Consider the following 20384-nt stretch of genomic DNA (forward strand, 5'->3'; position numbering starts at 1 on the left):
TGTAGAAAAATGGCAAATGTACGAACAATATAATTTAAATTTTCCATGATAAGAAGTAACAGATATATGTATATGTATAATTACAGATTCCTAGCTGTAAAATTAAATACTGTCCTGTTTTATAATTAAGTACAACAAACCCAGCAAAATTATTTGTATATTATTTCTAATGGTTTATTTAAATAAATAGCAATTTCATCGATCTCAAAAACGTAAGTATATATCAAAATCGATTTATGAATATAGGATAGTGTTCAAGCGTATATAAAACCGAGAAGAAATATACATGTACGAACATTGCATACATAATCTATTAATTATGTATATACTCATTTTATATTTTTCTAATATTTCAATACTATCTGACATGAACGTTATTGTACTTTTTTGCACTGAAATTGCACTATCTGATGTAATTTAAATAATAGTGTACGATTTTGTAATTAATGAAATTCTAGGTAGATTTCAAGCGTGATTTCACTCATTATACTTTTGTCATCTCATCGAAATCTAGCGTACGATTCCAATTAATTAAATAATATTATGAATTACATTTGTATCTTAATAAATTGTTGATTAGAAAAATTTTTTTACGGTTCAGCCTTAAGGAGATAAACCATCGCGTTAATGAGAACCCGTCGTAACGCGTGCACCAAGAAAGCCGCCACCGAACGTCGTGCTAAAAAACTCATTGAAATATAGACCTCCGCGTTCGAATAGAAAAATGGAAACAATGTCAAATCCGTATCCGAGAAAAATGCACGACACTTACGAGGACGAAGAGGAAAGGAAGCATTTTCAACGAATTGTCTCGGCTTTTAAATATTACAAGTGAGTAGTCGACGAGATTTAAGTATTTCAGTGCTCTAATCCTCGACTCGACGATTTGCCCTTATCTTTATTACCTTTATTTTTTTTTACCTTCCTCTTTGTACATTGTAACGACAATAACTTGCTACGTTGTTGTCCGCGATTTTAGGTTTACCGTCGAACATTTTCGTCGATATTACTTAACCTTTGTCGAGGCAGTGGTGCACAATGTTTTATTTGGCTGTATTTCATGGTCCTGCTATCGTTACAGAAAACTATTATCCAAATTGTGTCATTGAGCTTTCCAACAAAAGTTCAGTGACCTTTGTATAATAGGAGACTACCATAGGTCTATCCAATAAGGTCTTACAATTACGTGTAATGTATAAACTATTATCACTTTAAATTATTATTTGTATTCAGCTAACAGTTGCATAACATTATAACATGTTAAGCATAATGTTATGATAAATAATAACTCATTCTTATAATCTTTTTTTCAGAACTCATTCATTGTCAAGGGTAAAAAAGACAGAATCATATTTGCTGACACTTCCACCTCATCACCAGAAACTCTTGTCAAAATACAAAGAACATCTGCAAGAAGTTAAAAGATGTATTGAAAATAATGATGAAATCATTAAAATGATCATAAAAGATGTTGCCCATATTTTTGAAAATGTGAGCCCAGCTAGTGCACAGACTGACAGTGTAAGAAAAGTTTACCTGGCGTGTGGCATGCATATATTCTATTGTTCAATATATGTTCTAAACATATTGCGATCAATTGATTTTATTAATTCTATATAGACAATGTATTAATGCTAGAAATGCATCAATAATTTTTTTCCTATGTCTCATGAACTATAACCTTTAACATTATTTTTAAAAAATATTAAATTTCTTATTAATCCTTAGCTTTTTTCTTGTGATTTTAACAAGCTTCTTTTTTTATAAAAATGTATTCTATTGTACAAAATATAGGTAGGTCTGATTGCAGACACTAAATCCTCGTCCAGTAATGGCTGATCAAGAAAAGGTGCAAGCAACAATTAAACAACTGGTTCGCGATTGGAGCGTCGAAGGGACTGCAGAACGCAACGCGTGTTATCAACCTATTATAGATGAAATACTAAATCAATTTCCTTTAGAATACTGGTATGAATCCTTCCAATTCTTATGAATACACTAAAGAATCTTTACCGGGAGTATTTACCACATTACATTAAAACAGTTAAGAAAAGTATGAAATGATAGGTAAATTTCTAGTACGCCATCTGAAGTGCAAATTTTAGTACCTGGAGCAGGATTAGGAAGACTTGCATATGAAATTGCAAGACGAGGATATATTTGCCAAGGAAATGAGTTTTCCCTTTTCATGCTCTTTGCATCACATTTTGTGTTAAACAAGTAAGTATCAATGGGAATGAATCCATTTAATTAGTTAACATATTAAATTACACCTATTTTTAAAATTCTTACAGATGTAGGGGTGTAAATTCGTATCAAGTACATCCGTGGGTCCATCAATACATGAACAATTTAAAACCAGAGCATCAAACCCAAGCTGTATTTTTTCCCGACGTAAACCCCAGCGATCTACCAGAAAACGCGCAGTTCTCTATGGCAGCAGGAGACTTTTTAGAGGTAGATTTCATGGTTCAGCAAAGCTTTAGAAAACATGTTTAAATGATTACTCATCTTGCAGGTTTACACAGAAGACAATCATTGGGACTGTGTTGCAACATGTTTCTTTATAGATTGTGCAAATAATGTTGTACAATTTATTGAAACAATTTACAAGATTCTAAAACCGGGAGGTATATGGATCAATCTAGGACCATTATTGTACCATTTCAGTGATATGCCAATGGAAGACTCAATAGAACCAAGCTACGATGTTGTTCGCGATGTGATTCAGGGATTTGGTTTTCAGTTAGAAGTAATTAAATTTTTAATGACATAATACACTACACTCTCACATATTGTGACATTAACTTATTGTGATTATTTACTGCATTTTCAGAAGGAAGAGACACGCATGAGAACGCGTTACGCACAGAATATTAACAGTATGTTACAATGCGAATATAATAGCGTGTATTTTGTTTGTCGAAAACCTAAAAGACGCATAGACAATGACATGAGTCATCGAAATGGTTCTGAAAGTAACGGAATGCAGGAACAGGAGAACTAATTATTGACGACCCAATGTGTTCCACTCGTAAGAAAAATTGATCTAACTGTAAATGCATTATGTAATAGTTTCTATACTACAAAAGCAAAGCTGTTATACTTTATAAATATAAATCGATATTAGGCAGTTTGGGGTTTGAAAAAAAAAGAAATAATCTTTTTAAAAGCAGTTAAAGATTAAATTGATATTTTTTTATCAGAAAATTTTATTTCATTACAACTCACTGCTGAATATATTCGCTTCATTGTTAAGAATTAAATAAGAAAGTAGTAGAATTATTTTCCTAAATGTCGACACAAGTCGATTTGAGTCCAAGATATAGATGAATATTTGATAACAGTTTTGCGATTTTTCTTTTGAGTTCAATATTTGTGATTTAGCATAATCATTAAACGTTTATTGTTTCCATTATTTATCAAATATCGTGATAATATGAAATAAAGCAAACTAGATTTGGTTGCATGTATATATAATATGCAATGTTCCCCATTCGAGATGCTCTCTTCCATTTGCTTTATAGAGGATTTTCATTTATTAATGATTAACAGATGCATCTTATCGAAAATACATGTTAGTTACAAATTTTTACAGAAGCCAGTGTTGCCTTATCCAGTTTTGTCTTAAATTGACGAATGTTAGTACTGTTAAAGAAGATGCAATTTCAAAATTTCAGTGTTTTTTGTTTTGTAATCGATACTTTCTTTTGCTTTCTTTTCGATTATATATTTTTCCAAGATGAAAAGAAAATCGCACAAATTTTAATATCCAATTCACGATAATTTAGACCAATGTTATGTTATTATAAAAAGCAAATTCATGTTGCAAAGCAAAAATTTACTTTGCGATGCAGAATACATGCAGGCCAAAAATAATAATAAAATAAGTTAGGCCTAACAATGTAATTAATATAATTTTTTATTAAAAACAATATACAATGAAAAATTTGATTAATGTGTAATTACCTTTTTAAAAATATTATAATACTTTCAAAGCACTTATGGTACAAAAATAGATAGTGGACGATATCGATATGTTTTCCTCTTTACAGACTTTTATTTAGGTATTGTACAAACAATGTTACAATTTGATTGACCTCAATTTGTTGCATTTTACTATAAGTTAGAAATTGTCTTCGTAACCTCATAAGCTGAGCTGCTGTACATGGACTTTGTACAGTTAAATTGTGTCCTGGTATTTTAAAATCATTTTCAATACCCAACTGTTTGGCTGATAATATTGCCTTTTTATATTGAAAACAAAAAAAAACATGTAAATTAATTTATCATAAGTATACACTTATGATTTCTAATACCTTGTAGTGTCATTCTAAACAATTTATTATGGTTATTTAGCAAATAAAAATCTTTAAACAACTTACATTGACCACTTCTTGAGTAACTGAGTCCAATTCATATAAATAATTTGTAGATGATAGTGGTTGCTGAAATGTTGATGCACATATTGTAATAAATATGAAAGAAATATTGATATATATAATTGAATATAATAATTTTCATTGATACTAACACATTGAGTACTTAAATTTGGTTTTGGTGCTTTCACTTCATACAAGGATTTATAAATTTCATCAAATTTTAATTCATCCTCTACTGACACTGAAAATAATGGAGAATCCCAACGATTCTTACTATTTGGGGTTTCATACCTACATAACGTGTAATATATATTTTATTATGCTAAAAACTTTTCTTTGCATCATATAATTATTTACCTCATTACAAGGGCATCAAAAATTTCTCTGCTGTATTGTTCACACTCTGGTCGTCTTTCATTCCACAACCAAGCATGTTCAATTGGTAAATCACAATGAATTGTACATTGAGGATTCTTATACAACTTTGTCATGCAGTATATTTCGTAGCGATATCCTTTGATATAATTACTGCCATCCATTATTAACACATCATTAATGTTTAACAGTCGTTGGACTGCAGACTTTATATCGCTTCTTACGCTTTTCTCTTTCTTTGAATCTGTAATACAGTACGTAAAATCAACAAAAATTCTTACAGATAACTCTCCAAAACTAATTCAATAAACGAATTCTGACCAGCGTAAAAAGTATTTTTATCGTAGCCTGCCTTTGTGACAACATCAATTTCGTTTATAATCTCCACTCGTTTATTCACTTTATTTTCAAAATACTCTTTCAACTCGGTCGTTCGTGTGGTTTTACCACTGCAAGGTATTCCAGTTACGATGATAAGAGGCATTGCATAAAAAATATTTTAAAATCGTATTACAATACAGGATCCCTAACCTATACCATCGAAACCATAGATGCTGTCATCTTGGATTATACATTACAAACGTATATGTATACATTGTCGCACAGTTCATAGTATAGTTGCGTTGATATTGAAAACGGTGCGCGCTAATTCGAACTGGTATGATTTAGTTATCTTGATAACTTATTAAAAAATTCCTGATTGTCTAAACGGACAAACAGAATTTTAATCTGATAAACAATGACTGTGTCATAGATAATATTTTGAACAATGTATACTTGTGTGCAACTTATATAAAATGATTCTTGCCGCTGGACAACTATGGCAGATAGTAAATTGTGGTAAGAATTATTTGAGTTAGGTGAATATACACAATGCCATTTAGTACTATCCTTGTCTGGATAACCAAGAGGTGACGTACCACGTCTGGAAGTCGAGTGAAAGTTGACTACCATAGGCCAACAACCCAGCATTCGCTAAGTTGCCCTCAACAATGAAGGTATACAGTATTCTATATCTGCTCGTGCTCTTCTTGTTCACGATCCATGATACTTCAGGTGAGTGCTTCTCTGCCTATCTTTCTATTTAAAACTGTGAGTTCCTTTCACATAAAAAAATATTTGTTTGTTGTATTATATAGCTTTCGATTTATAGTATTAGTTTTTCATTAATATTTTGGAAACTATTAAATTCGAGAAGATTTTAAATTTTGGATTCTCTCTCTCCCCGTTACACTCCCTTCAAATTTCGCTTTGATTGGTCACAAGTCCCTTTCAGATGTACATATAGCCATTCAAAACCCCAACTTCTCTGCTCCTTGTAGAGAAAAGATAAATTTTTAACAAGTTCACCCGTTAGAGTAAAAGTGAGCCTAAACTTTTCAAATCGTAATAACTTTTTAAAAATTAGATCAGTCGATTTCAATTTTTTTTACATAGTTACAAACGTGACTTTTAACATCTTTTTGCCGGCCATCCTATTCCTCTTTAAAATGTCAGCTCATAATGTTACGTGGATTATACCGCATTATATCTACGAAAGTTGTTATAAATAAATTGAATTGATTATTTAAATAAGACGGGACCGATTTTTCTAAAGTATATAGCATATGTATCGAATAATTTTCTCTTCAAAAATTTAAAAGGCTCGAATTTTTGAAAGTTTTCACAAACAAGTGTGAAGTAGGAGATGTACTTTCACAATTTTCATAGTCGAATCAGCGACTACCGGTGCCGACAAACGTCAACGGATTAAACGTAAACCAGACGAGAGTCAGGAATGTATTTGACATTTTCTACAGTGTCTTATGTAATGGAAATCTGACATTTCGATGTGACCTTCGTTGAACATCATTCCATTGAAAACTCCGCTTCTTATTTGTTTAACAACTCATTTATCAATCTAGAAGGTTGTTGTACCTTCAAAAGACCGAGTGTCTAGACTCGCAGAACGCAGACGCCGGGTCATTTCAAGAACCATAAATAAATCTTCGAAACGTGTTTAAAAAATAATTAGTAATTCAAACTGTTTATTTAATAAATTACAATATACGAATTCAGTACAAGGAAATTATTTGCGGAAATAAATGTAATGGATGTGTAATAATACTTGTTATCTGTTTTCATAAGGTCTAACAAAACCGCGACACGATAAAGTGGTCGCCTGTTACGTCGTTTCTTGGGCTTGGTATAGACCAAATCCTGGCAAATTCGGAATAAACAATCTCAAAGGAGAACTCTGCACGCATATTATATACGCGTTCGCCGGAATAGATACCACTGATTGGAGCATCCGAAGTCTGGATCCGTTCAAGGACATCGAGAATGGTAACTTGAATCATAAAGGAATTTTTGGAAGAATTCCACGAATTATTTAATTCGTACGTCGAATTAAAAAAAAAATTTGCCAATTTTTTAGGAACCGGTGACTATAGAAGGATAACCGCGATTCGTAAACAATATCCCAATCTGAAAGCTGTTTCCCTTGCAATCGGGGGTTGGAATGAGGGCGGCAAAAACTATTCCGATCTTGCTTCATCCCCTACTCGAAGACAGAAATTCATTTCCAGCGTCGTTCAATGTCTCAAGTACTTAATTGAACGTATGAGTAGTTGTTGGCGACTATCTTCCTTCTAAAAAATATGTTCTTTTTACAGACAATACGACTTCAATGGATTCGATCTGGATTGGGAGTTTCCTGCCGATCCTGCCCGCGGAGGTATACCAGAGGACAAAGAAAACTTTGTACTTCTTGTGAAGGTATAATTGCTTATATAATAAGATTACAATATTATTTATACAATATAATTATATAAGTGTTAATTAATACAATGAGAGAGAGAGAGAGAGAGAGAGAGAGAGAGAGAGAGAGAGAATAACAAAGAATTCTTTTCTAATAGGAACTCAAAGAAGCGTTCAGAGGGCCGGGGTATATTCTAACAGCAGCGATAAATTCTAATAAAATACTGATAGATGCGGGATATGATATTACAGAATTGTCAAAGTATCTCGATCACATTTACGTGATGGCGTACGATTACCATGGTGTATGGGATGGGGTAGTGCTTCCAAACGCGCCATTGACAAGCAAAAACAACATCGACGTGGTAAGGAATTAGATAGATACTTCTAAAATTTAAAAGAGACTGTTGCAACGTGTTTGAGAACCTTATTTTTTTCAGGAAAGTACGATCAAACACTTGTTAGAAAAGGGCGCACAACCAAGCAAATTGATATTAGGAATGCCCATGTATGGGAGGACATTCATATTGACTTCCATGCCCAGCTCTCCTACCGAGAGCCCTATGAACAAACCGTGCATGAACGTAGGGTTTCCGGGACCCTACACTAGGCAGGACGGATACATGGGATACAATGAAGTATGTAAAAATAGTTCAACACGTATTTCATCAGATCTTATCTCCATTCTTATCAATCATTCTTTTACAGATCTGCGAAGAAATAATGAACAATCTAAACGATTGGAACGTTGGCTGGGACATAAGTAGCAGTACACCGTACGCTGTTAAAGGGAATCACACTGTCGTATACGATAATCCTACTAGTATAAAGAAGAAGGTTGGTAATACCGGTGAATCCGTATACACATGTTGAAAAATATATGAACTTATTGACAAGCGTCGTTGTATTATAATTTACAGAGCGAATTTGCAATGAAAATGAACCTCGGGGGTGTGATGGTCTGGAGCATCGACACCGATGATTTCCAAGGCAAGTGTCAGAAATGGAATGAAAACTTGGACCACATGGAACCTACTTTCCCCTTAATGCAAGCTATTCATATGGCTCTAGCAAACACGAGCAACACAAACAACACGAACAAAACGAACAACAGCGCATCATCGTGCGATAGATGCTTTTTAAATGTTAATTTAGTTTTATTCGTGCTACTGGCACGGTACTTCTGGTAACTTGCTCGTCATACAATGTCAAAAACTTTGACACAAACGTGATCTCTGCCGATTCAAAAAAAGTTCCTTTTTCAAACTACCTGTGGTACGGCGCGCATTTCTTCCAGAAAATGTCATCGTTAAAGCAAAATCAATCCCGTCACAATGTTAGCTCTGCTGAAGTTTAGAGTATGTCTACTTTATATCGGGATAAATGATGACAATTCAAGAAGGACCTTCAACTTATATGGACCACTATCTTTTACACTATTACAGATACGATAAAAATTATTACATAAGACTAGTATAGCAAACAAACTGTTTATAAACTGCGAATTGTTCTAAAATTATGCAAAACATTGTAATAAAGTGTACAACTAAGCGTGTAAACGAATAGAAACTTGCTTAAATAAACGTGTTCCCTCATTGTCTTTCTCTACCCGTTGCGTTTCATATTCAAAATCAAAGGACACCGAATGTTAAAGGAATTTTAAAATGTTAGACGTCGTCCTAGTCGTTGCGCAATCGTGCAAACCAACGTAGACGGAATTTTGTACCGCCGTATTGACTTTTTCTCTTTTGTTTGTCTTTCTTGCGAACGGCAAAAGAATTCGATCGGAGTCGAGAGCATGGTAATTGGAACTGAACTGTCAATTCGGCCGTACGTTCAAGGCGATCAGTGACTTTTGGCGTAAATACTTTTTCTCAGGTATGAAAAAGGAGCGAAACGAGATAAGCCAGAACGTGGGAGGCTGGCGCCAAACTATTGTGCAATATTGGCAGAGATCCAGAGAACACTGCCTGTAGATATTTGATCCTTAAATTATTCGATCCGATTTGCATATTACCGTAACAAAACCGTGATCGTGTTACCAATCCCGTCTGAGAAGCAAAAACGACGCTCGTGCATTATCAATTATTACCGTCGAGAATATCTCACTCCGAGGCTAGCAAAATTTGTTGTATTCGAACTTTTCGATTCTATTACGAAGTAATACTCTGTAATCGACACAATTTTCATGAATTATTACTCGATTTTCAGTCTCGTTGATTAGTATTTCTTATAATGAAGCAAATGAAGAGATTGCTGTTTGATCTCGTTTTCTGGAAAATGATCCAACGTTCGCACGTTCTTATAAATATCTATGATTATAGCTGTTAAGAGATCATTGTCCTCGTTTTCTATGTTTCGTCTAAGTATCCTGGACGAATCTCGGGAACACGAAATATCGGAGACACAAATCTTGCGCTACAAGGTAGGCGGTGTCGAAGCAGTAGCACGTTGCTCCAGTTTGGAAGTGAATGTTTGTTATGAAAAAAATGTAGGTCAGTAATTTCGGGGTTCCATACACGTACGAAGATCGATCATCAGGATCGAGTTACGCTCACAGGTTACGTAAAATTCCCGTTTGCCTGCAGAATTAGGCTCGATTTTCGTCAAACGATCTTTTTATTACGGAACTACAGAACATTTGTCACATCGGACTTCTTACATGTTCACGCTATTATTTATGTTTCAACAGAATCGAGAATTTTACGGACAAAGGAAAAATCGAAATTGAACTCATTATTTTATAATAAACATCAGGACCAATCGTTTATAACTTTCTGCTTATCTTTCGTAGTATTTAATAACATGTTGCAAGTACTGAATTCTATTATAAGACAACAATGTGTCCGGAATAATTAAATGAAGTCTCCTAAATGAATTTTCGACGATTAATGATTAAGAAATGCTTCGAGACAGGGGTGCAGTTACAAAGAATTACCGAATCCAGTGTAGAAAGCAGGGACAGACACCCAGAAATTGATCGTAAACCGATCAATGATTTAACGGGGCGCCGAAACTCGATCGCAGGATTCCTTCACCTTTCAATGCCGGTCATCCAGCGAGCCAGTGAAATTATCACACGAATCTGAACTTACTTCTCAGGCAGTCGTTTACTGTGTGATCAGTCCTCGACCAACGGTCAGACCGAAAGGAATAATTCTGCGATCGCGTCTGCCATTCCGAGACGATCGCGAAATACTAAAGTAACTTTAAACCAACATCGGTATTAGTCGAATTGAAGAAAAAAACGTGATTAAATTACAATGCAGTGAACTTTAACTGGAAAAATACTTGTATGAATATTTAACGTCCGTAGATACTGTAAAAACAAAAGTATTGCAAAATCGATATAAAATATTCTAACACAACAAAATATGTTCGCTCGATGTGCCTTGATTACAAGTAAGTATAAGTCGTTCGGAAACGGAAAGTGATCTATTATAATTTTATCCAGAATTGAAAATATTATATCTATGTATTACAATATTGTGAAGTTTATAATCTAAAACTGGATATTGGATTTTAATACTTTTCAATACTTTTAGGGTTAACAAATATTATATGTAAGTGAGGAAAATACTATTTTTAATTATTTGTTCAAGATTTTGTAAGCTATGTAACAAAAATCTATAAAATTTATTATATATATTGACTTTATCGAAATAAAATTAAGTGAAAATATTATTTTATTCGAACTTCACATCGTTTCTTTTGATCACTTTTTTGTGGACTTCATTCTAATTGTTTAGTTCTGTCAGCGGTAGTCTTCGCTGGCCATTATTACAACGAGGATGGCACACCGTACGATCCTTATCATAATTTACACTTACCTCATAATCCACCACTTTATCCGACCTACCATAGGGTACCTCGTACCGGATTTTCTTGTTACGGTTTGGAAAACCAGTTGTGGGCAGATCTCGGCTCACAGTGTCAGGTAAGAATGACCTAAAATTTCGATCCAACGCAATAATGTAATTATGTAACCATAAAAAATACTAGGAATAAGCAAATATAATTTATTTACCAGACGTACCATCTATGCCAGGATGGAAACTTGATCTCCAGCCATTTATGCGTGAACGGAACTCTCTTTAATCAACAATTTCAAGTCTGCGATCAATTTTACAATGTTAGATGCGGCAATCCGTACGGCGATCTATAAATCGCATGAACAGTATTCAGATAATAAAGAAAAATGAAGAATTACGGCTCAAAGTGTTCATTTTAGCTATTAAGTATTAGTTTCTAATAAACATAGTATTGAAATCGTCTATTAGACATGCGCGATTGGTTAATGATACATCATTTATAAGAGTACTGTAGTACAGTATCACTGATATCCACTTATTCACAAGAAACTGTTCCATTTATTTCTTCAAGTATCTTGTCACCTAGAAAAGTTCAGCAATTCGACATCTAAGAAAATTCGATAAAGTCAACAGTTTAAAGTTGAACAACATATAAATATATTTGAATTCAACTTGTAAGTACATAATTCATATTTGAATATTTCTATGTTCAATCATCGAGTTATCGAAATATTCATCCGAGAATCGAAAGATCGATATTAATGAGGGAACTCGATATATCGAGGCACTCGCGTTTCAACTGAATGACATTTCAAACCGTTTCAAACTCAAGAAACATCAAGAAACATGGCGCTGTTTAATAAAGGCGATTGGCATACATCTGCACCGTTGTGGCAGAATGGACCGGTACCAGGGGCATTTCACCATTTTCCTGGAGGTTCCTCCCAATCTAATGTTGGAGTATTTCAAAGATCACAGTAAAATCTCAATTATATATTCATCTGCGAGAGATGTTCTCTCTAAAAAAAATTGCATGTCATTCTTTATAAAAATGTAGCATTAGCGATTTTCAAATAAATATGACTTCGGTGGGTACGCATATCTGTTTTTTACTGGTTGAGTCCAAATTATTAGATATTTTTTATATAATAATCGTATGTTTAATCGTTCGATGTAACTCTAACCTCAATCGAATAAAACCAATGAATTCTACTTCTACTTATAATGTGTTGATTTTAATCTTTCTGCAGAGCTCCAATGACAACTGGCACATCTGTAGTTGGAATTCAATTTAAAGATGGTGTTTTAATAGCAGCGGATATTCTTGGATCATATGGATCCATGGCTAGATACAGGAGCCTTGATCGTATCATGAAAGTCAACAATAACATAATTCTTGGTGCAGGAGGCGACTATGCTGATTATCAATTCCTTAAGAGCAATATTGAAAAGAAAATGTATGTATCAATAGTAGCAACTATCCATCAAGAGTATTCTAAGATAAATTATTATTGTAAACATGTTTTGCAGACTTGAGGAAGAATGTTTAGACGATGGATTATTATTGAAACCAAAAGCTTTACACTGTTGGCTAACTCGTATAATGTATTATCGAAGATCCAGTTTTGATCCTCTATGGAATAACTTTGTTATTGGGGGCATAGAAGGCGATAAACTGTAGGTATTTCATTTCTCTTTTCATTTCAGAAATGTAAATATTACAGTTATTTAAATTCTTTCTATAGATTTTTGGGCACTGTGGACAAACTTGGTACAGCTTACAGTGATCCAGTAATTGCAACCGGATATGGTGCATACATGGCAACGCCGATCCTAAGGAAGGCTTATGAAGAAAACAAAGAAATGACTAAAGAACAAGCAATGGAATTGATGTACAAAGTGATGCAGGTTCTTTTTTACAGAGACGCACGGTCTTTCCCAAAAGTAAGTTACATATTATAGTACATTGTTGTAGACTAGAGAAACAAAACTAATTCAATATATTCATTCTTAGTACCAACTTGGCATAATCACAAAGGACGGAGGTATTGAAATACAAGGGCCAATATCATTAGACAGCTATTGGGAACCAGCTATTATGTAATCATGAATATTATACATTTTTTCTTAATAAAAAAACATTCACTTAAAATAAACTTGTTGACATGATTGATTAAACTGACAATAATAATTTTGTACATACATTGAAATATATATGTGTAAACAAAACCTTATGCAACTAACGTGTTAATACGTCGCAGCCAGTATCAGTAATTAAGATAGTGTGTTCAGATTGGGCAGTACGCGAATTATCGGCCGTTATTGCTGTCCAACCATCTTCTAAAATTATAATTTCCTTGGTACCTTGACTTAGAAGTGGTTCAATAGTAAATGTCATTCCTGGTGACATTTTCCCAGGATAATCATTCGCTAATAATTGAAAAATATACAATTACTTAAAAGAAAATAATTAAACGTTTTTAACATACCAAAGTGAAAGATATCAGGTGGTCCATGAAAATAAGTACCAATACCATGGCCTGCAAATGCTGGTACTACACTATATCCGTTCTTGTTTGCCATCTCTTCAACAACATGTCCTAAAAACGAAACGAGTATAAATTAATATCCTTTTGAATACCTCAATGACGCCTGAAACACTTGAATTATATTAACTATGATAATTACCTATGCTAGAAAAATTTTCATTTGGTTTACAAATATTAATGGCTGTTTGTAAACATAATTCCGTGATGCTTATTAATTGCTTAGCTTCCTTGTCACATTCTCCCACTTCAAACATTCGAGAACAATCTCCATGATACCCATTCAAAAATACCTACAATTACCCTAATTCTTATAAATATTTTTATATTAGATTTATATTTCTACTCACTGTTACATCAACATTTAAAATATCTCCATTTTGCAAGGGTCTAGTATCTGGTATACCATGGCATGCTACATTGTTGATGCTTGTACATATTGATTTTGGAAATTTCCAATAATTAAGTGGACTAGGATAAGATCCATTACTTATGGTCATTTCATGCACTATTTCATCTAACTTGTCTGTTGTAACACCAGGCTGAGATCAGATCCATTAATTAAAAAAGTAGTCGATTAAACCTTATTTGCTTTTACAATCTTACATTACATATGCATTATATACCTTCACATATTGTTTAATTTCATTCAATATTTTTCTGGCAAGATAACAACTGTCTCTCATACAATTAATTTGATTTTTATCCTTGATTTCTGGATTCTTTGGACTTTCTCTTGGTATACCTGAGTTAATGTAAGATGGTTTAGGTATATAGCTTGGTACTGTTCTAATTTCGGTGACTGTCCATGGTTCAACGATTTCATAATTCCCAAAAGAATTATTCACACGTTTGGGTGTTGGTGTCTGAAAAGTTGATAGATTGGTCGGTAAACAAAATCATTTCCCTAACAATAAACTTACATTTGATAACCACTTAAAAAACTTTCTAGTGATCATTTTTTAAGAAGCAAGGTGTATCTTCATTTAATTAATCAGCATAAATCACAGAGCACATTATTGAAACAGATAACCAAAAATTATAAGATACTGGTAATTAAACACATAGGCAGACACTCGTTTTGAGATTTGATAATTTGAAAAACGATTTCTTCTTCATACAATGATTTGTTGTTCTAATTTTCATAAAACAAATATTTGTTGAAGTGTGATGTAACTGGGACATGTAGAGTTGTCCACTTTTGAAATTTAGAAACGGACTGACGTCACAATCGCGTTTACTGCGTTGAAATCAGCTGATTGTACGAGTCGTGTGTTTTGTAGATGTGAAGTATGAATGCAATCATGAAATCGTTTCGAGAAGTGTTACAAAACGCAAAGAACGTGTTAATATTAACTGGCAGTGGAGTTTCGGCAGAATCTGGTATTCCGACATTTAGGGGTGCTGGTGGTTTTTGGCGGAAATACCAAGCGCAAAATCTCGCAACACCAGAAGCATTTGCGACAAACCCATCATTAGTTTGGGAATTCTACGAATATCGCAGAAGAGTAGCTAGTGAAGCAAAACCTAATAAAGTAATTAAATAATACAACTATAATAAAGAAAGCGTTGGTTTGAAGTATAAAAATAGGAATTTCAAGATGTTTAGTTCGGTAATACGTAATATGCACTGTTATGTTTTTAGGCTCATGAAGCAATAGCAAATTTTCAAAATAGTGCCGCGAAAGAAGGTAGAAATGTTACTATCGTAACACAGAACATAGATGAACTCCATCAAAGGGCTGGTGCTAAAGACATAATAGAACTTCATGGTTCACTTTATAAAACGCGTTGTACGGTTTGTCACGATGTCGCCGTAAATACCAATATCCCTATATGCCCAGCATTGGAAGGAAAAGGGTAAAGTATAGTTTCTTAGGCAATTACCTAGATTATACATTATGCAGGTAAATGTATTTAGATCTCCGGATCCCAACATTATGATTTCTGATATTCCAAAAGATGACTTACCTCGATGCCAAAAAGGAAATTGTAAAGGTCTATTGAGACCTCATATTGTATGGTTTGGTGAGAGTTTAGATGAACATATACTTGAGCAGACTTGTAAGTATTGTTATCAAATATATAAATAAGTATACAAATAAATAGAAATTTGTATTATATAACAATATACATAATGTACAACATTAAACATTTGTATAGTTTTAGTTTACAAATAATGTGTTAAAATATTTTTCTTTCATCTTAAATGTTAGATGACGCAGTGGAAAACTGTGATGCTTGCTTAGTTATTGGCACATCTTCAATTGTATATCCTGCAGCGATGTTTGCACCACAAGCAGCAAAACGCGGTGTACCAGTTGCTGAATTTAATTTGGAGATAACTCCCGCCACGAGGAACTTTGCGTAAGTTACAGAAAAATATATTAAAATACTCTATGCTAAAAATATAAATACAGTCACGTCCGAGATGCATCTCTTCAAAGTAAATATAAAGCAGCATGCAACTATCTGTTCACAGTCCTCAAATGTTTCTACATTTTTTATCTGCAACAAAAGAATAACTATATTTGTATGTTACATTACAGCTATCATTTTGAGGGTCCCTGCACAGTTACAGTGACGGAAGCTCTAGAATCTTAAATTTGTAATCAACATGCAACATTTTCTTACCCTCTACTCGGCATACTTCGGTATTAAGTCCACTTTCATTCAAATATTCCAACCACAGTAATTGCTTTGTTGAAAGAATATCTCTGGGACCTTTCACCTCTACAATTTTGTGCTATGGTAAATAAATCATGTGTTAAATTTGGGTAAACAACCTTGCAATTATATACCTATAATGTAAATATTCACCTGTCTCGTATCATAATTCCATACAATTAAATCAGGAAATCCAGCTGACCAAAGTTTAAAATTTTCTGCCATTCGTTTACAGATTCTTGCAACACCTTGAACTCCTAAACAATACACAATTTCCTAAAAACAAAAATCATCTTTTGTTCACGCAAAATTTAGAAGAGTAAAATCGCAAACGAGGCATAGAACAGATTTATAATTTCTACTGCAGTATGGCTGAATACAACCTTACACAAACAATTCCAGATACGTGATACAAATGATTGAATAAATTCATAAAACGTAAGATATTAAATCTATTCGATATACCTAATAATAACAAAGTCTTTATAATATAAAAAAGTACGTACTTTCATATAAATGCTGTGCTTCAGCAAATTTCTTGGCATTAAAGACTGATATTGTTTATAAGTTTCAAACCTTTGCTCCATCCAGCTACTGAAGGATGCTGGATCTGCATTAAAAGCTTCGAGGAAGTGCAGCTTTTTATCAATGTCATGTTTTCTATTTTCATAGAAATGTTTGGTGTATAAATCAATAGGAGCAATTTCGTAAGGAGTCGTGAATGCTCCAGGAATGTGATTTTTGTACAATTCCTCCCAGAATAAAGTGGTGAAAAGAAGAATTGGTAAATTCCCTTCACAGTGCAATCCTTTGGGAAAGTTCTGTTCCATATAATGGTACAAAGCAACCGTTTCTACTGTTCCATAATTATCATCCTCATCATTACTTTTTATAAGCCAAGTACTTTTACCACCTTGAGGAGCTCTAAAATAATAACTTTCATTAGAAAAAATTTGTTTCTGAAAAATTGTATATATTGTATACCGTTTCATGCAATACTCTGCATTATATTTATGCAAATGGACTTACTTTGGCATTGCAACGGCTGAAATAATATTAGATGCAGGAATAAAAGTACACTTTTCATGGTAATGAGTATTTAATACCCTGTTAATATTCGTTTCCATTTCTAATTTTACACCCGTCTTTCTATTTAAAATCTTTTCTGCTCTCAGTATGAGATCTACTTTATCTACTTGCGATAAATGTTCACAATCCAATGCTTCAATTGTTACTAATGCACTAGAATTTAAATCTTTGTCATGGTGCATTTTAGCAACAGCTAAGTCGCAATACCATTTTCCCTTATACGAATTCATATGGTAGTTTTGTTTTATCAAGAAATTTAAGATATCTACGACTTTTGTCCTGTCTTTCTTTCTTCTAAATGCATCTATACTTTTTGAAAGTATTTTCAACCACACATATCCTGGCAGAAATTTTCTAACATGCATAGGAAGTATAGAATTTTCTAATCTGTAAAAAAAATTTATGATCACAATACTAAAAATAAATATATCATACATTTTAATACCTTAACGATTCAGCTTTTAGCACGTTTGGTAATGTCTCCATTGCTGTGTTGCCATACTCTTGCACCTTTTCCCAATCTCCCTTTTCAATTAAGTTCAACATTGCAGACAATGTAGACTTAACTTCAACATAACTATAAACAAAATTTTATATAAGCATGTTGGTATTATTAAAATTTATAGAAAATTAAACGAAAAAAAATATGGATAACATACGTTATTAAATGTGATCTAGACGAAAATAGTGGAAAATGATTTTTAGGTGTACTGGGAAATGCTGTTTTTCCTAAATAAATATCACTTAGCTTGAAGAATATTTCTGACATGCTCATTTTAGGATCTTCAGTTGGTAATAGCAACGTCATTATTGTATCAATAATATTCCATGTTCTGTTTGTTATACGTACACAATCCAATATTTTAAAAATACAATCGTACACAGCGTTGCCTGGTTTTTTCATTCCAGGAAACAAAGCTTCTTTTTGTGATAATTTAATCAGCTTGTTAACAATAATTTCTTTTTTCCCCTTGGAATCTATTTTCATGTTTCGACAAAGTTGATGAAGTTCTTTTACTTGTAATAGGTCAAGTACAACAGCTAAATTTTCTTTTTTTAAGTCATATGTACAAATAAGTCGTGATTCAAGAAGGTCAAAGACGTCCTTCAAATTGGAAGATATATCTGGATAATTTATGGAATCTTTACGGTGCCACCCCCTCATCCGTTTGATCATGCGGGCCAATAACATTTGGGCTATCTCAGGAAGAGTAAGAATGGAATATATAAAATCTAATTCATTTTCTTCAAAGTAACTGCAATTATAGGGTTTTAAGAAAAAAACTGTGAGAATAGATCCAATTAGAATTTTTGCATTAAGATCTGTAGGCAAAGTCACATTGTTTAGTTCATATTTTACTGAAGCCTTAGTATTTATCTGACCATAAGGATAATTATATGTATCATTAGAATATATTTCCTCCATGTTAAAATTATTTGGTGGAATAGCACCTTGCTTGGCTAAATTCATATGTTCGATAACAGTTCTTGCTACATCAATATTTACAAAGTCATCAAATGATCTTTGTGATACATGCTTGTTCGGTGATTTATTAGATGATTTTTTTGGAGAATACGTTGATTTTTTAAACTTAGAAGGTGAACTATTAGAGTTAGTCATTAATACATTTTTATCACATGTCACCTTCGCTTTGATTGGTGTATTCTCAAAAACTCTATTATCATATCCTAATTCTGTATCTACTGCACTTAAATGACTATCATTTCTAATAATTTCTTGTTTCAAATTATTTACTGCTGATATATCATTACTGTGTTTTTTAAATGCTATCTCTTCTTGGCATGATATATCAACACTGTCATATATAATTGTACAGAATGATGTTGGATCACAGCTGATGTCACTTTCCAACAATGAAGTATAATTGTCTATACCATCTTTTTCATAACAAAAAGTATTATTTCCTTCAAATATTATTTCCACATCTTTGTCAACATCTGAACTTAACTGACTGGATTTGGGATGTTTAATTCCATGATTTGTAAGCTGTTGCCTTTTCTGTTTTCTTTTCTACAAAAAAAAAATACATAATTTACTTATAAAGATAAGAGAATGAAAGAGAGAAAATAGAGGAATAGTACAACTTACATTTGGGGTACGGGGAGTAACACATAATTCAGAATTCTTTTTAATATTGTTCATTTTTCGACTACTACTTGTTGATTTAAAATACTCGTCGATACGCTTCTGATTATCCATTTTTTCTATATATAGCAAAACATTACAACACACGTAATATTCTCTTTTCTTACTGGAGCACTCAAACTAAACTCGGTTCACCTCTCACAATTTCTCACAGTAATAATATTACTGTGAGAATTCATTGATTACGGAAACTCGCTGTTGCTTATCATATTAATATAGTTCACAGAAAGTTGATTGCTCATGGAATTTCCATTTAAGGCCGAATGGCGGAGAGGAGGCCTCACAAATGAGATTGGATGATTTCAATGAATTATCAATGATCTAATCTCACTTGTGATGAGTAATTCTCTTACTCATATCCTCCTGGAAAAAATTCGTAAAGCGATGCTGAGAAATTTAATCGCTTACGAGTGAATTTTGAACGTCCGAATCACCTTTAACTCATAGAAATGTACATTAATTTTGGAGGTTCTCGATCTTACCATGGGAGGCGCTGTAAAGTGATTTAGTACACTGTATCAAAAAATAAGTACCATTGCTATTCTATGTATCAACTAAATTTACGGTCGCTTGCCAAAATATGTTAAATAAACATAACCCAGAAACG

General features: G+C 33.1%; 8 protein-coding genes across 9 annotated transcripts; 5 read left to right on the plus strand and 3 right to left on the minus strand.

The window, feature by feature from the left end:
* The first annotated feature begins 634 nt into the window (after positions 1 to 634).
* Positions 635 to 4080, plus strand: LOC144468950 (carnosine N-methyltransferase). The gene is made up of 7 exons (XM_078178776.1): positions 635 to 831; positions 1314 to 1521; positions 1811 to 1968; positions 2080 to 2220; positions 2295 to 2457; positions 2519 to 2752; positions 2837 to 4080. Exons 1-7 carry the CDS (start codon positions 725 to 727, stop codon positions 3005 to 3007), a joined length of 1182 nt encoding a protein of 393 aa, XP_078034902.1. The 5' UTR covers positions 635 to 724; the 3' UTR covers positions 3008 to 4080.
* LOC144468951 (protein KTI12 homolog) lies at positions 3934 to 5357 on the minus strand. The gene is made up of 5 exons (XM_078178777.1): positions 5079 to 5357; positions 4740 to 5001; positions 4535 to 4673; positions 4386 to 4448; positions 3934 to 4247 (listed from the first exon to the last, which is right to left on the minus strand). Exons 1-5 carry the CDS (start codon positions 5239 to 5241, stop codon positions 4050 to 4052), a joined length of 825 nt encoding a protein of 274 aa, XP_078034903.1. The 5' UTR covers positions 5242 to 5357; the 3' UTR covers positions 3934 to 4049.
* Positions 5358 to 5477: 120 nt separating this feature from the next.
* LOC144468949 (putative chitinase 2) lies at positions 5478 to 9077 on the plus strand. Its single transcript, XM_078178775.1, has 8 exons — positions 5478 to 5813; positions 6885 to 7082; positions 7174 to 7342; positions 7412 to 7514; positions 7655 to 7861; positions 7937 to 8134; positions 8205 to 8333; positions 8417 to 9077. Exons 1-8 carry the CDS (start codon positions 5750 to 5752, stop codon positions 8684 to 8686), a joined length of 1338 nt encoding a protein of 445 aa, XP_078034901.1. The 5' UTR covers positions 5478 to 5749; the 3' UTR covers positions 8687 to 9077.
* Positions 9078 to 10661: 1584 nt separating this feature from the next.
* LOC144469211 (U-scoloptoxin(01)-Er1a-like) lies at positions 10662 to 11661 on the plus strand. The gene is made up of 3 exons (XM_078179225.1): positions 10662 to 10898; positions 11246 to 11433; positions 11527 to 11661. The coding sequence occupies exons 1-3, from the start codon at positions 10871 to 10873 to the stop codon at positions 11659 to 11661; spliced, it is 351 nt and encodes a 116-aa protein (XP_078035351.1). The 5' UTR covers positions 10662 to 10870.
* Positions 11662 to 12100: 439 nt separating this feature from the next.
* Positions 12101 to 13486, plus strand: Prosbeta7 (proteasome subunit beta type-4). The gene is made up of 5 exons (XM_078179598.1): positions 12101 to 12285; positions 12559 to 12765; positions 12839 to 12985; positions 13054 to 13252; positions 13323 to 13486. The coding sequence occupies exons 1-5, from the start codon at positions 12155 to 12157 to the stop codon at positions 13410 to 13412; spliced, it is 774 nt and encodes a 257-aa protein (XP_078035724.1). The 5' UTR covers positions 12101 to 12154; the 3' UTR covers positions 13413 to 13486.
* Positions 13391 to 14919, minus strand: LOC144469388 (methionine aminopeptidase 1D, mitochondrial). Its single transcript, XM_078179595.1, has 6 exons — positions 14778 to 14919; positions 14481 to 14720; positions 14205 to 14396; positions 13997 to 14147; positions 13798 to 13908; positions 13391 to 13738 (listed from the first exon to the last, which is right to left on the minus strand). Exons 1-6 carry the CDS (start codon positions 14811 to 14813, stop codon positions 13548 to 13550), a joined length of 921 nt encoding a protein of 306 aa, XP_078035721.1. The 5' UTR covers positions 14814 to 14919; the 3' UTR covers positions 13391 to 13547.
* Positions 14920 to 15141: 222 nt separating this feature from the next.
* On the plus strand, positions 15142 to 16544 carry LOC144469389 (NAD-dependent protein deacylase sirtuin-5, mitochondrial). The gene is made up of 5 exons (XM_078179596.1): positions 15142 to 15389; positions 15500 to 15714; positions 15776 to 15918; positions 16071 to 16221; positions 16404 to 16544. Exons 1-5 carry the CDS (start codon positions 15147 to 15149, stop codon positions 16456 to 16458), a joined length of 807 nt encoding a protein of 268 aa, XP_078035722.1. The 5' UTR covers positions 15142 to 15146; the 3' UTR covers positions 16459 to 16544.
* LOC144469385 (fanconi-associated nuclease 1) lies at positions 16209 to 20080 on the minus strand. 2 transcript variants are annotated; one of them, XM_078179591.1, is made up of 8 exons: positions 19721 to 20071; positions 18270 to 19642; positions 18056 to 18187; positions 17551 to 17997; positions 17028 to 17445; positions 16675 to 16797; positions 16489 to 16600; positions 16209 to 16362 (listed from the first exon to the last, which is right to left on the minus strand). In XM_078179591.1, exons 1-8 carry the CDS (start codon positions 19829 to 19831, stop codon positions 16340 to 16342), a joined length of 2739 nt encoding a protein of 912 aa, XP_078035717.1. In that variant the 5' UTR covers positions 19832 to 20071; the 3' UTR covers positions 16209 to 16339. The 2 variants fall into 2 exon arrangements, with proteins under 2 accessions (XP_078035717.1, XP_078035716.1); XM_078179590.1 differs by lacking the exon at positions 16209 to 16362 and having other exon boundaries at positions 16430 to 16600; positions 19721 to 20080.
* Between the last annotated feature and the right edge of the window lie 304 nt (positions 20081 to 20384).

The sequence above is a fragment of the Augochlora pura genome, chromosome 4 (assembly GCF_028453695.1).
Source record: "Augochlora pura isolate Apur16 chromosome 4, APUR_v2.2.1, whole genome shotgun sequence".
Taxonomy (NCBI): Eukaryota; Metazoa; Arthropoda; class Insecta; order Hymenoptera; family Halictidae; genus Augochlora; species Augochlora pura.

Coding starts and splice junctions, on each gene's coding strand:
- LOC144468950 (XM_078178776.1), top strand. CDS start 725: ATGGAAACAATGTCAAATCCGTATCCGAGAAAAATGCACGACACTTAC. Junction 832..1,313: donor TCGGCTTTTAAATATTACAA/GTGAGTAGTCGA, acceptor TCTTTTTTTCAG/AACTCATTCATTGTCAAGGG. Junction 1,522..1,810: donor CTAGTGCACAGACTGACAGT/GTAAGAAAAGTT, acceptor GTCTGATTGCAG/ACACTAAATCCTCGTCCAGT.
- LOC144468951 (XM_078178777.1), bottom strand. CDS start 5,241: ATGCCTCTTATCATCGTAACTGGAATACCTTGCAGTGGTAAAACCACA. Junction 5,002..5,078: donor TAAAAATACTTTTTACGCTG/GTCAGAATTCGT, acceptor ACTGTATTACAG/ATTCAAAGAAAGAGAAAAGC. Junction 4,248..4,385: donor TTACTCAAGAAGTGGTCAAT/GTAAGTTGTTTA, acceptor CAATATAAAAAG/GCAATATTATCAGCCAAACA.
- LOC144468949 (XM_078178775.1), top strand. CDS start 5,750: ATGAAGGTATACAGTATTCTATATCTGCTCGTGCTCTTCTTGTTCACG. Junction 5,814..6,884: donor CACGATCCATGATACTTCAG/GTGAGTGCTTCT, acceptor TGTTTTCATAAG/GTCTAACAAAACCGCGACAC. Junction 7,862..7,936: donor GCAAAAACAACATCGACGTG/GTAAGGAATTAG, acceptor TATTTTTTTCAG/GAAAGTACGATCAAACACTT.
- LOC144469211 (XM_078179225.1), top strand. CDS start 10,871: ATGTTCGCTCGATGTGCCTTGATTACAA. Junction 10,899..11,245: donor TCGATGTGCCTTGATTACAA/GTAAGTATAAGT, acceptor CTAATTGTTTAG/TTCTGTCAGCGGTAGTCTTC. Junction 11,434..11,526: donor ATCTCGGCTCACAGTGTCAG/GTAAGAATGACC, acceptor TTTATTTACCAG/ACGTACCATCTATGCCAGGA.
- Prosbeta7 (XM_078179598.1), top strand. CDS start 12,155: ATGGCGCTGTTTAATAAAGGCGATTGGCATACATCTGCACCGTTGTGG. Junction 12,286..12,558: donor GGAGTATTTCAAAGATCACA/GTAAAATCTCAA, acceptor ATCTTTCTGCAG/AGCTCCAATGACAACTGGCA. Junction 12,766..12,838: donor AGCAATATTGAAAAGAAAAT/GTATGTATCAAT, acceptor CATGTTTTGCAG/ACTTGAGGAAGAATGTTTAG.
- LOC144469388 (XM_078179595.1), bottom strand. CDS start 14,813: ATGATCACTAGAAAGTTTTTTAAGTGGTTATCAAAT. Junction 14,721..14,777: donor TTTTTAAGTGGTTATCAAAT/GTAAGTTTATTG, acceptor TCAACTTTTCAG/ACACCAACACCCAAACGTGT. Junction 14,148..14,204: donor TTTTAAATGTTGATGTAACA/GTGAGTAGAAAT, acceptor GGGTAATTGTAG/GTATTTTTGAATGGGTATCA.
- LOC144469389 (XM_078179596.1), top strand. CDS start 15,147: ATGAATGCAATCATGAAATCGTTTCGAGAAGTGTTACAAAACGCAAAG. Junction 15,715..15,775: donor CCAGCATTGGAAGGAAAAGG/GTAAAGTATAGT, acceptor AAATGTATTTAG/ATCTCCGGATCCCAACATTA. Junction 16,222..16,403: donor CCCGCCACGAGGAACTTTGC/GTAAGTTACAGA, acceptor GTTACATTACAG/CTATCATTTTGAGGGTCCCT.
- LOC144469385 (XM_078179590.1), bottom strand. CDS start 19,831: ATGGATAATCAGAAGCGTATCGACGAGTATTTTAAATCAACAAGTAGT. Junction 18,188..18,269: donor TCTAGATCACATTTAATAAC/GTATGTTATCCA, acceptor TTTTGTTTATAG/TTATGTTGAAGTTAAGTCTA. Junction 16,601..16,674: donor GGAATTATGATACGAGACAG/GTGAATATTTAC, acceptor TATTTACCATAG/CACAAAATTGTAGAGGTGAA.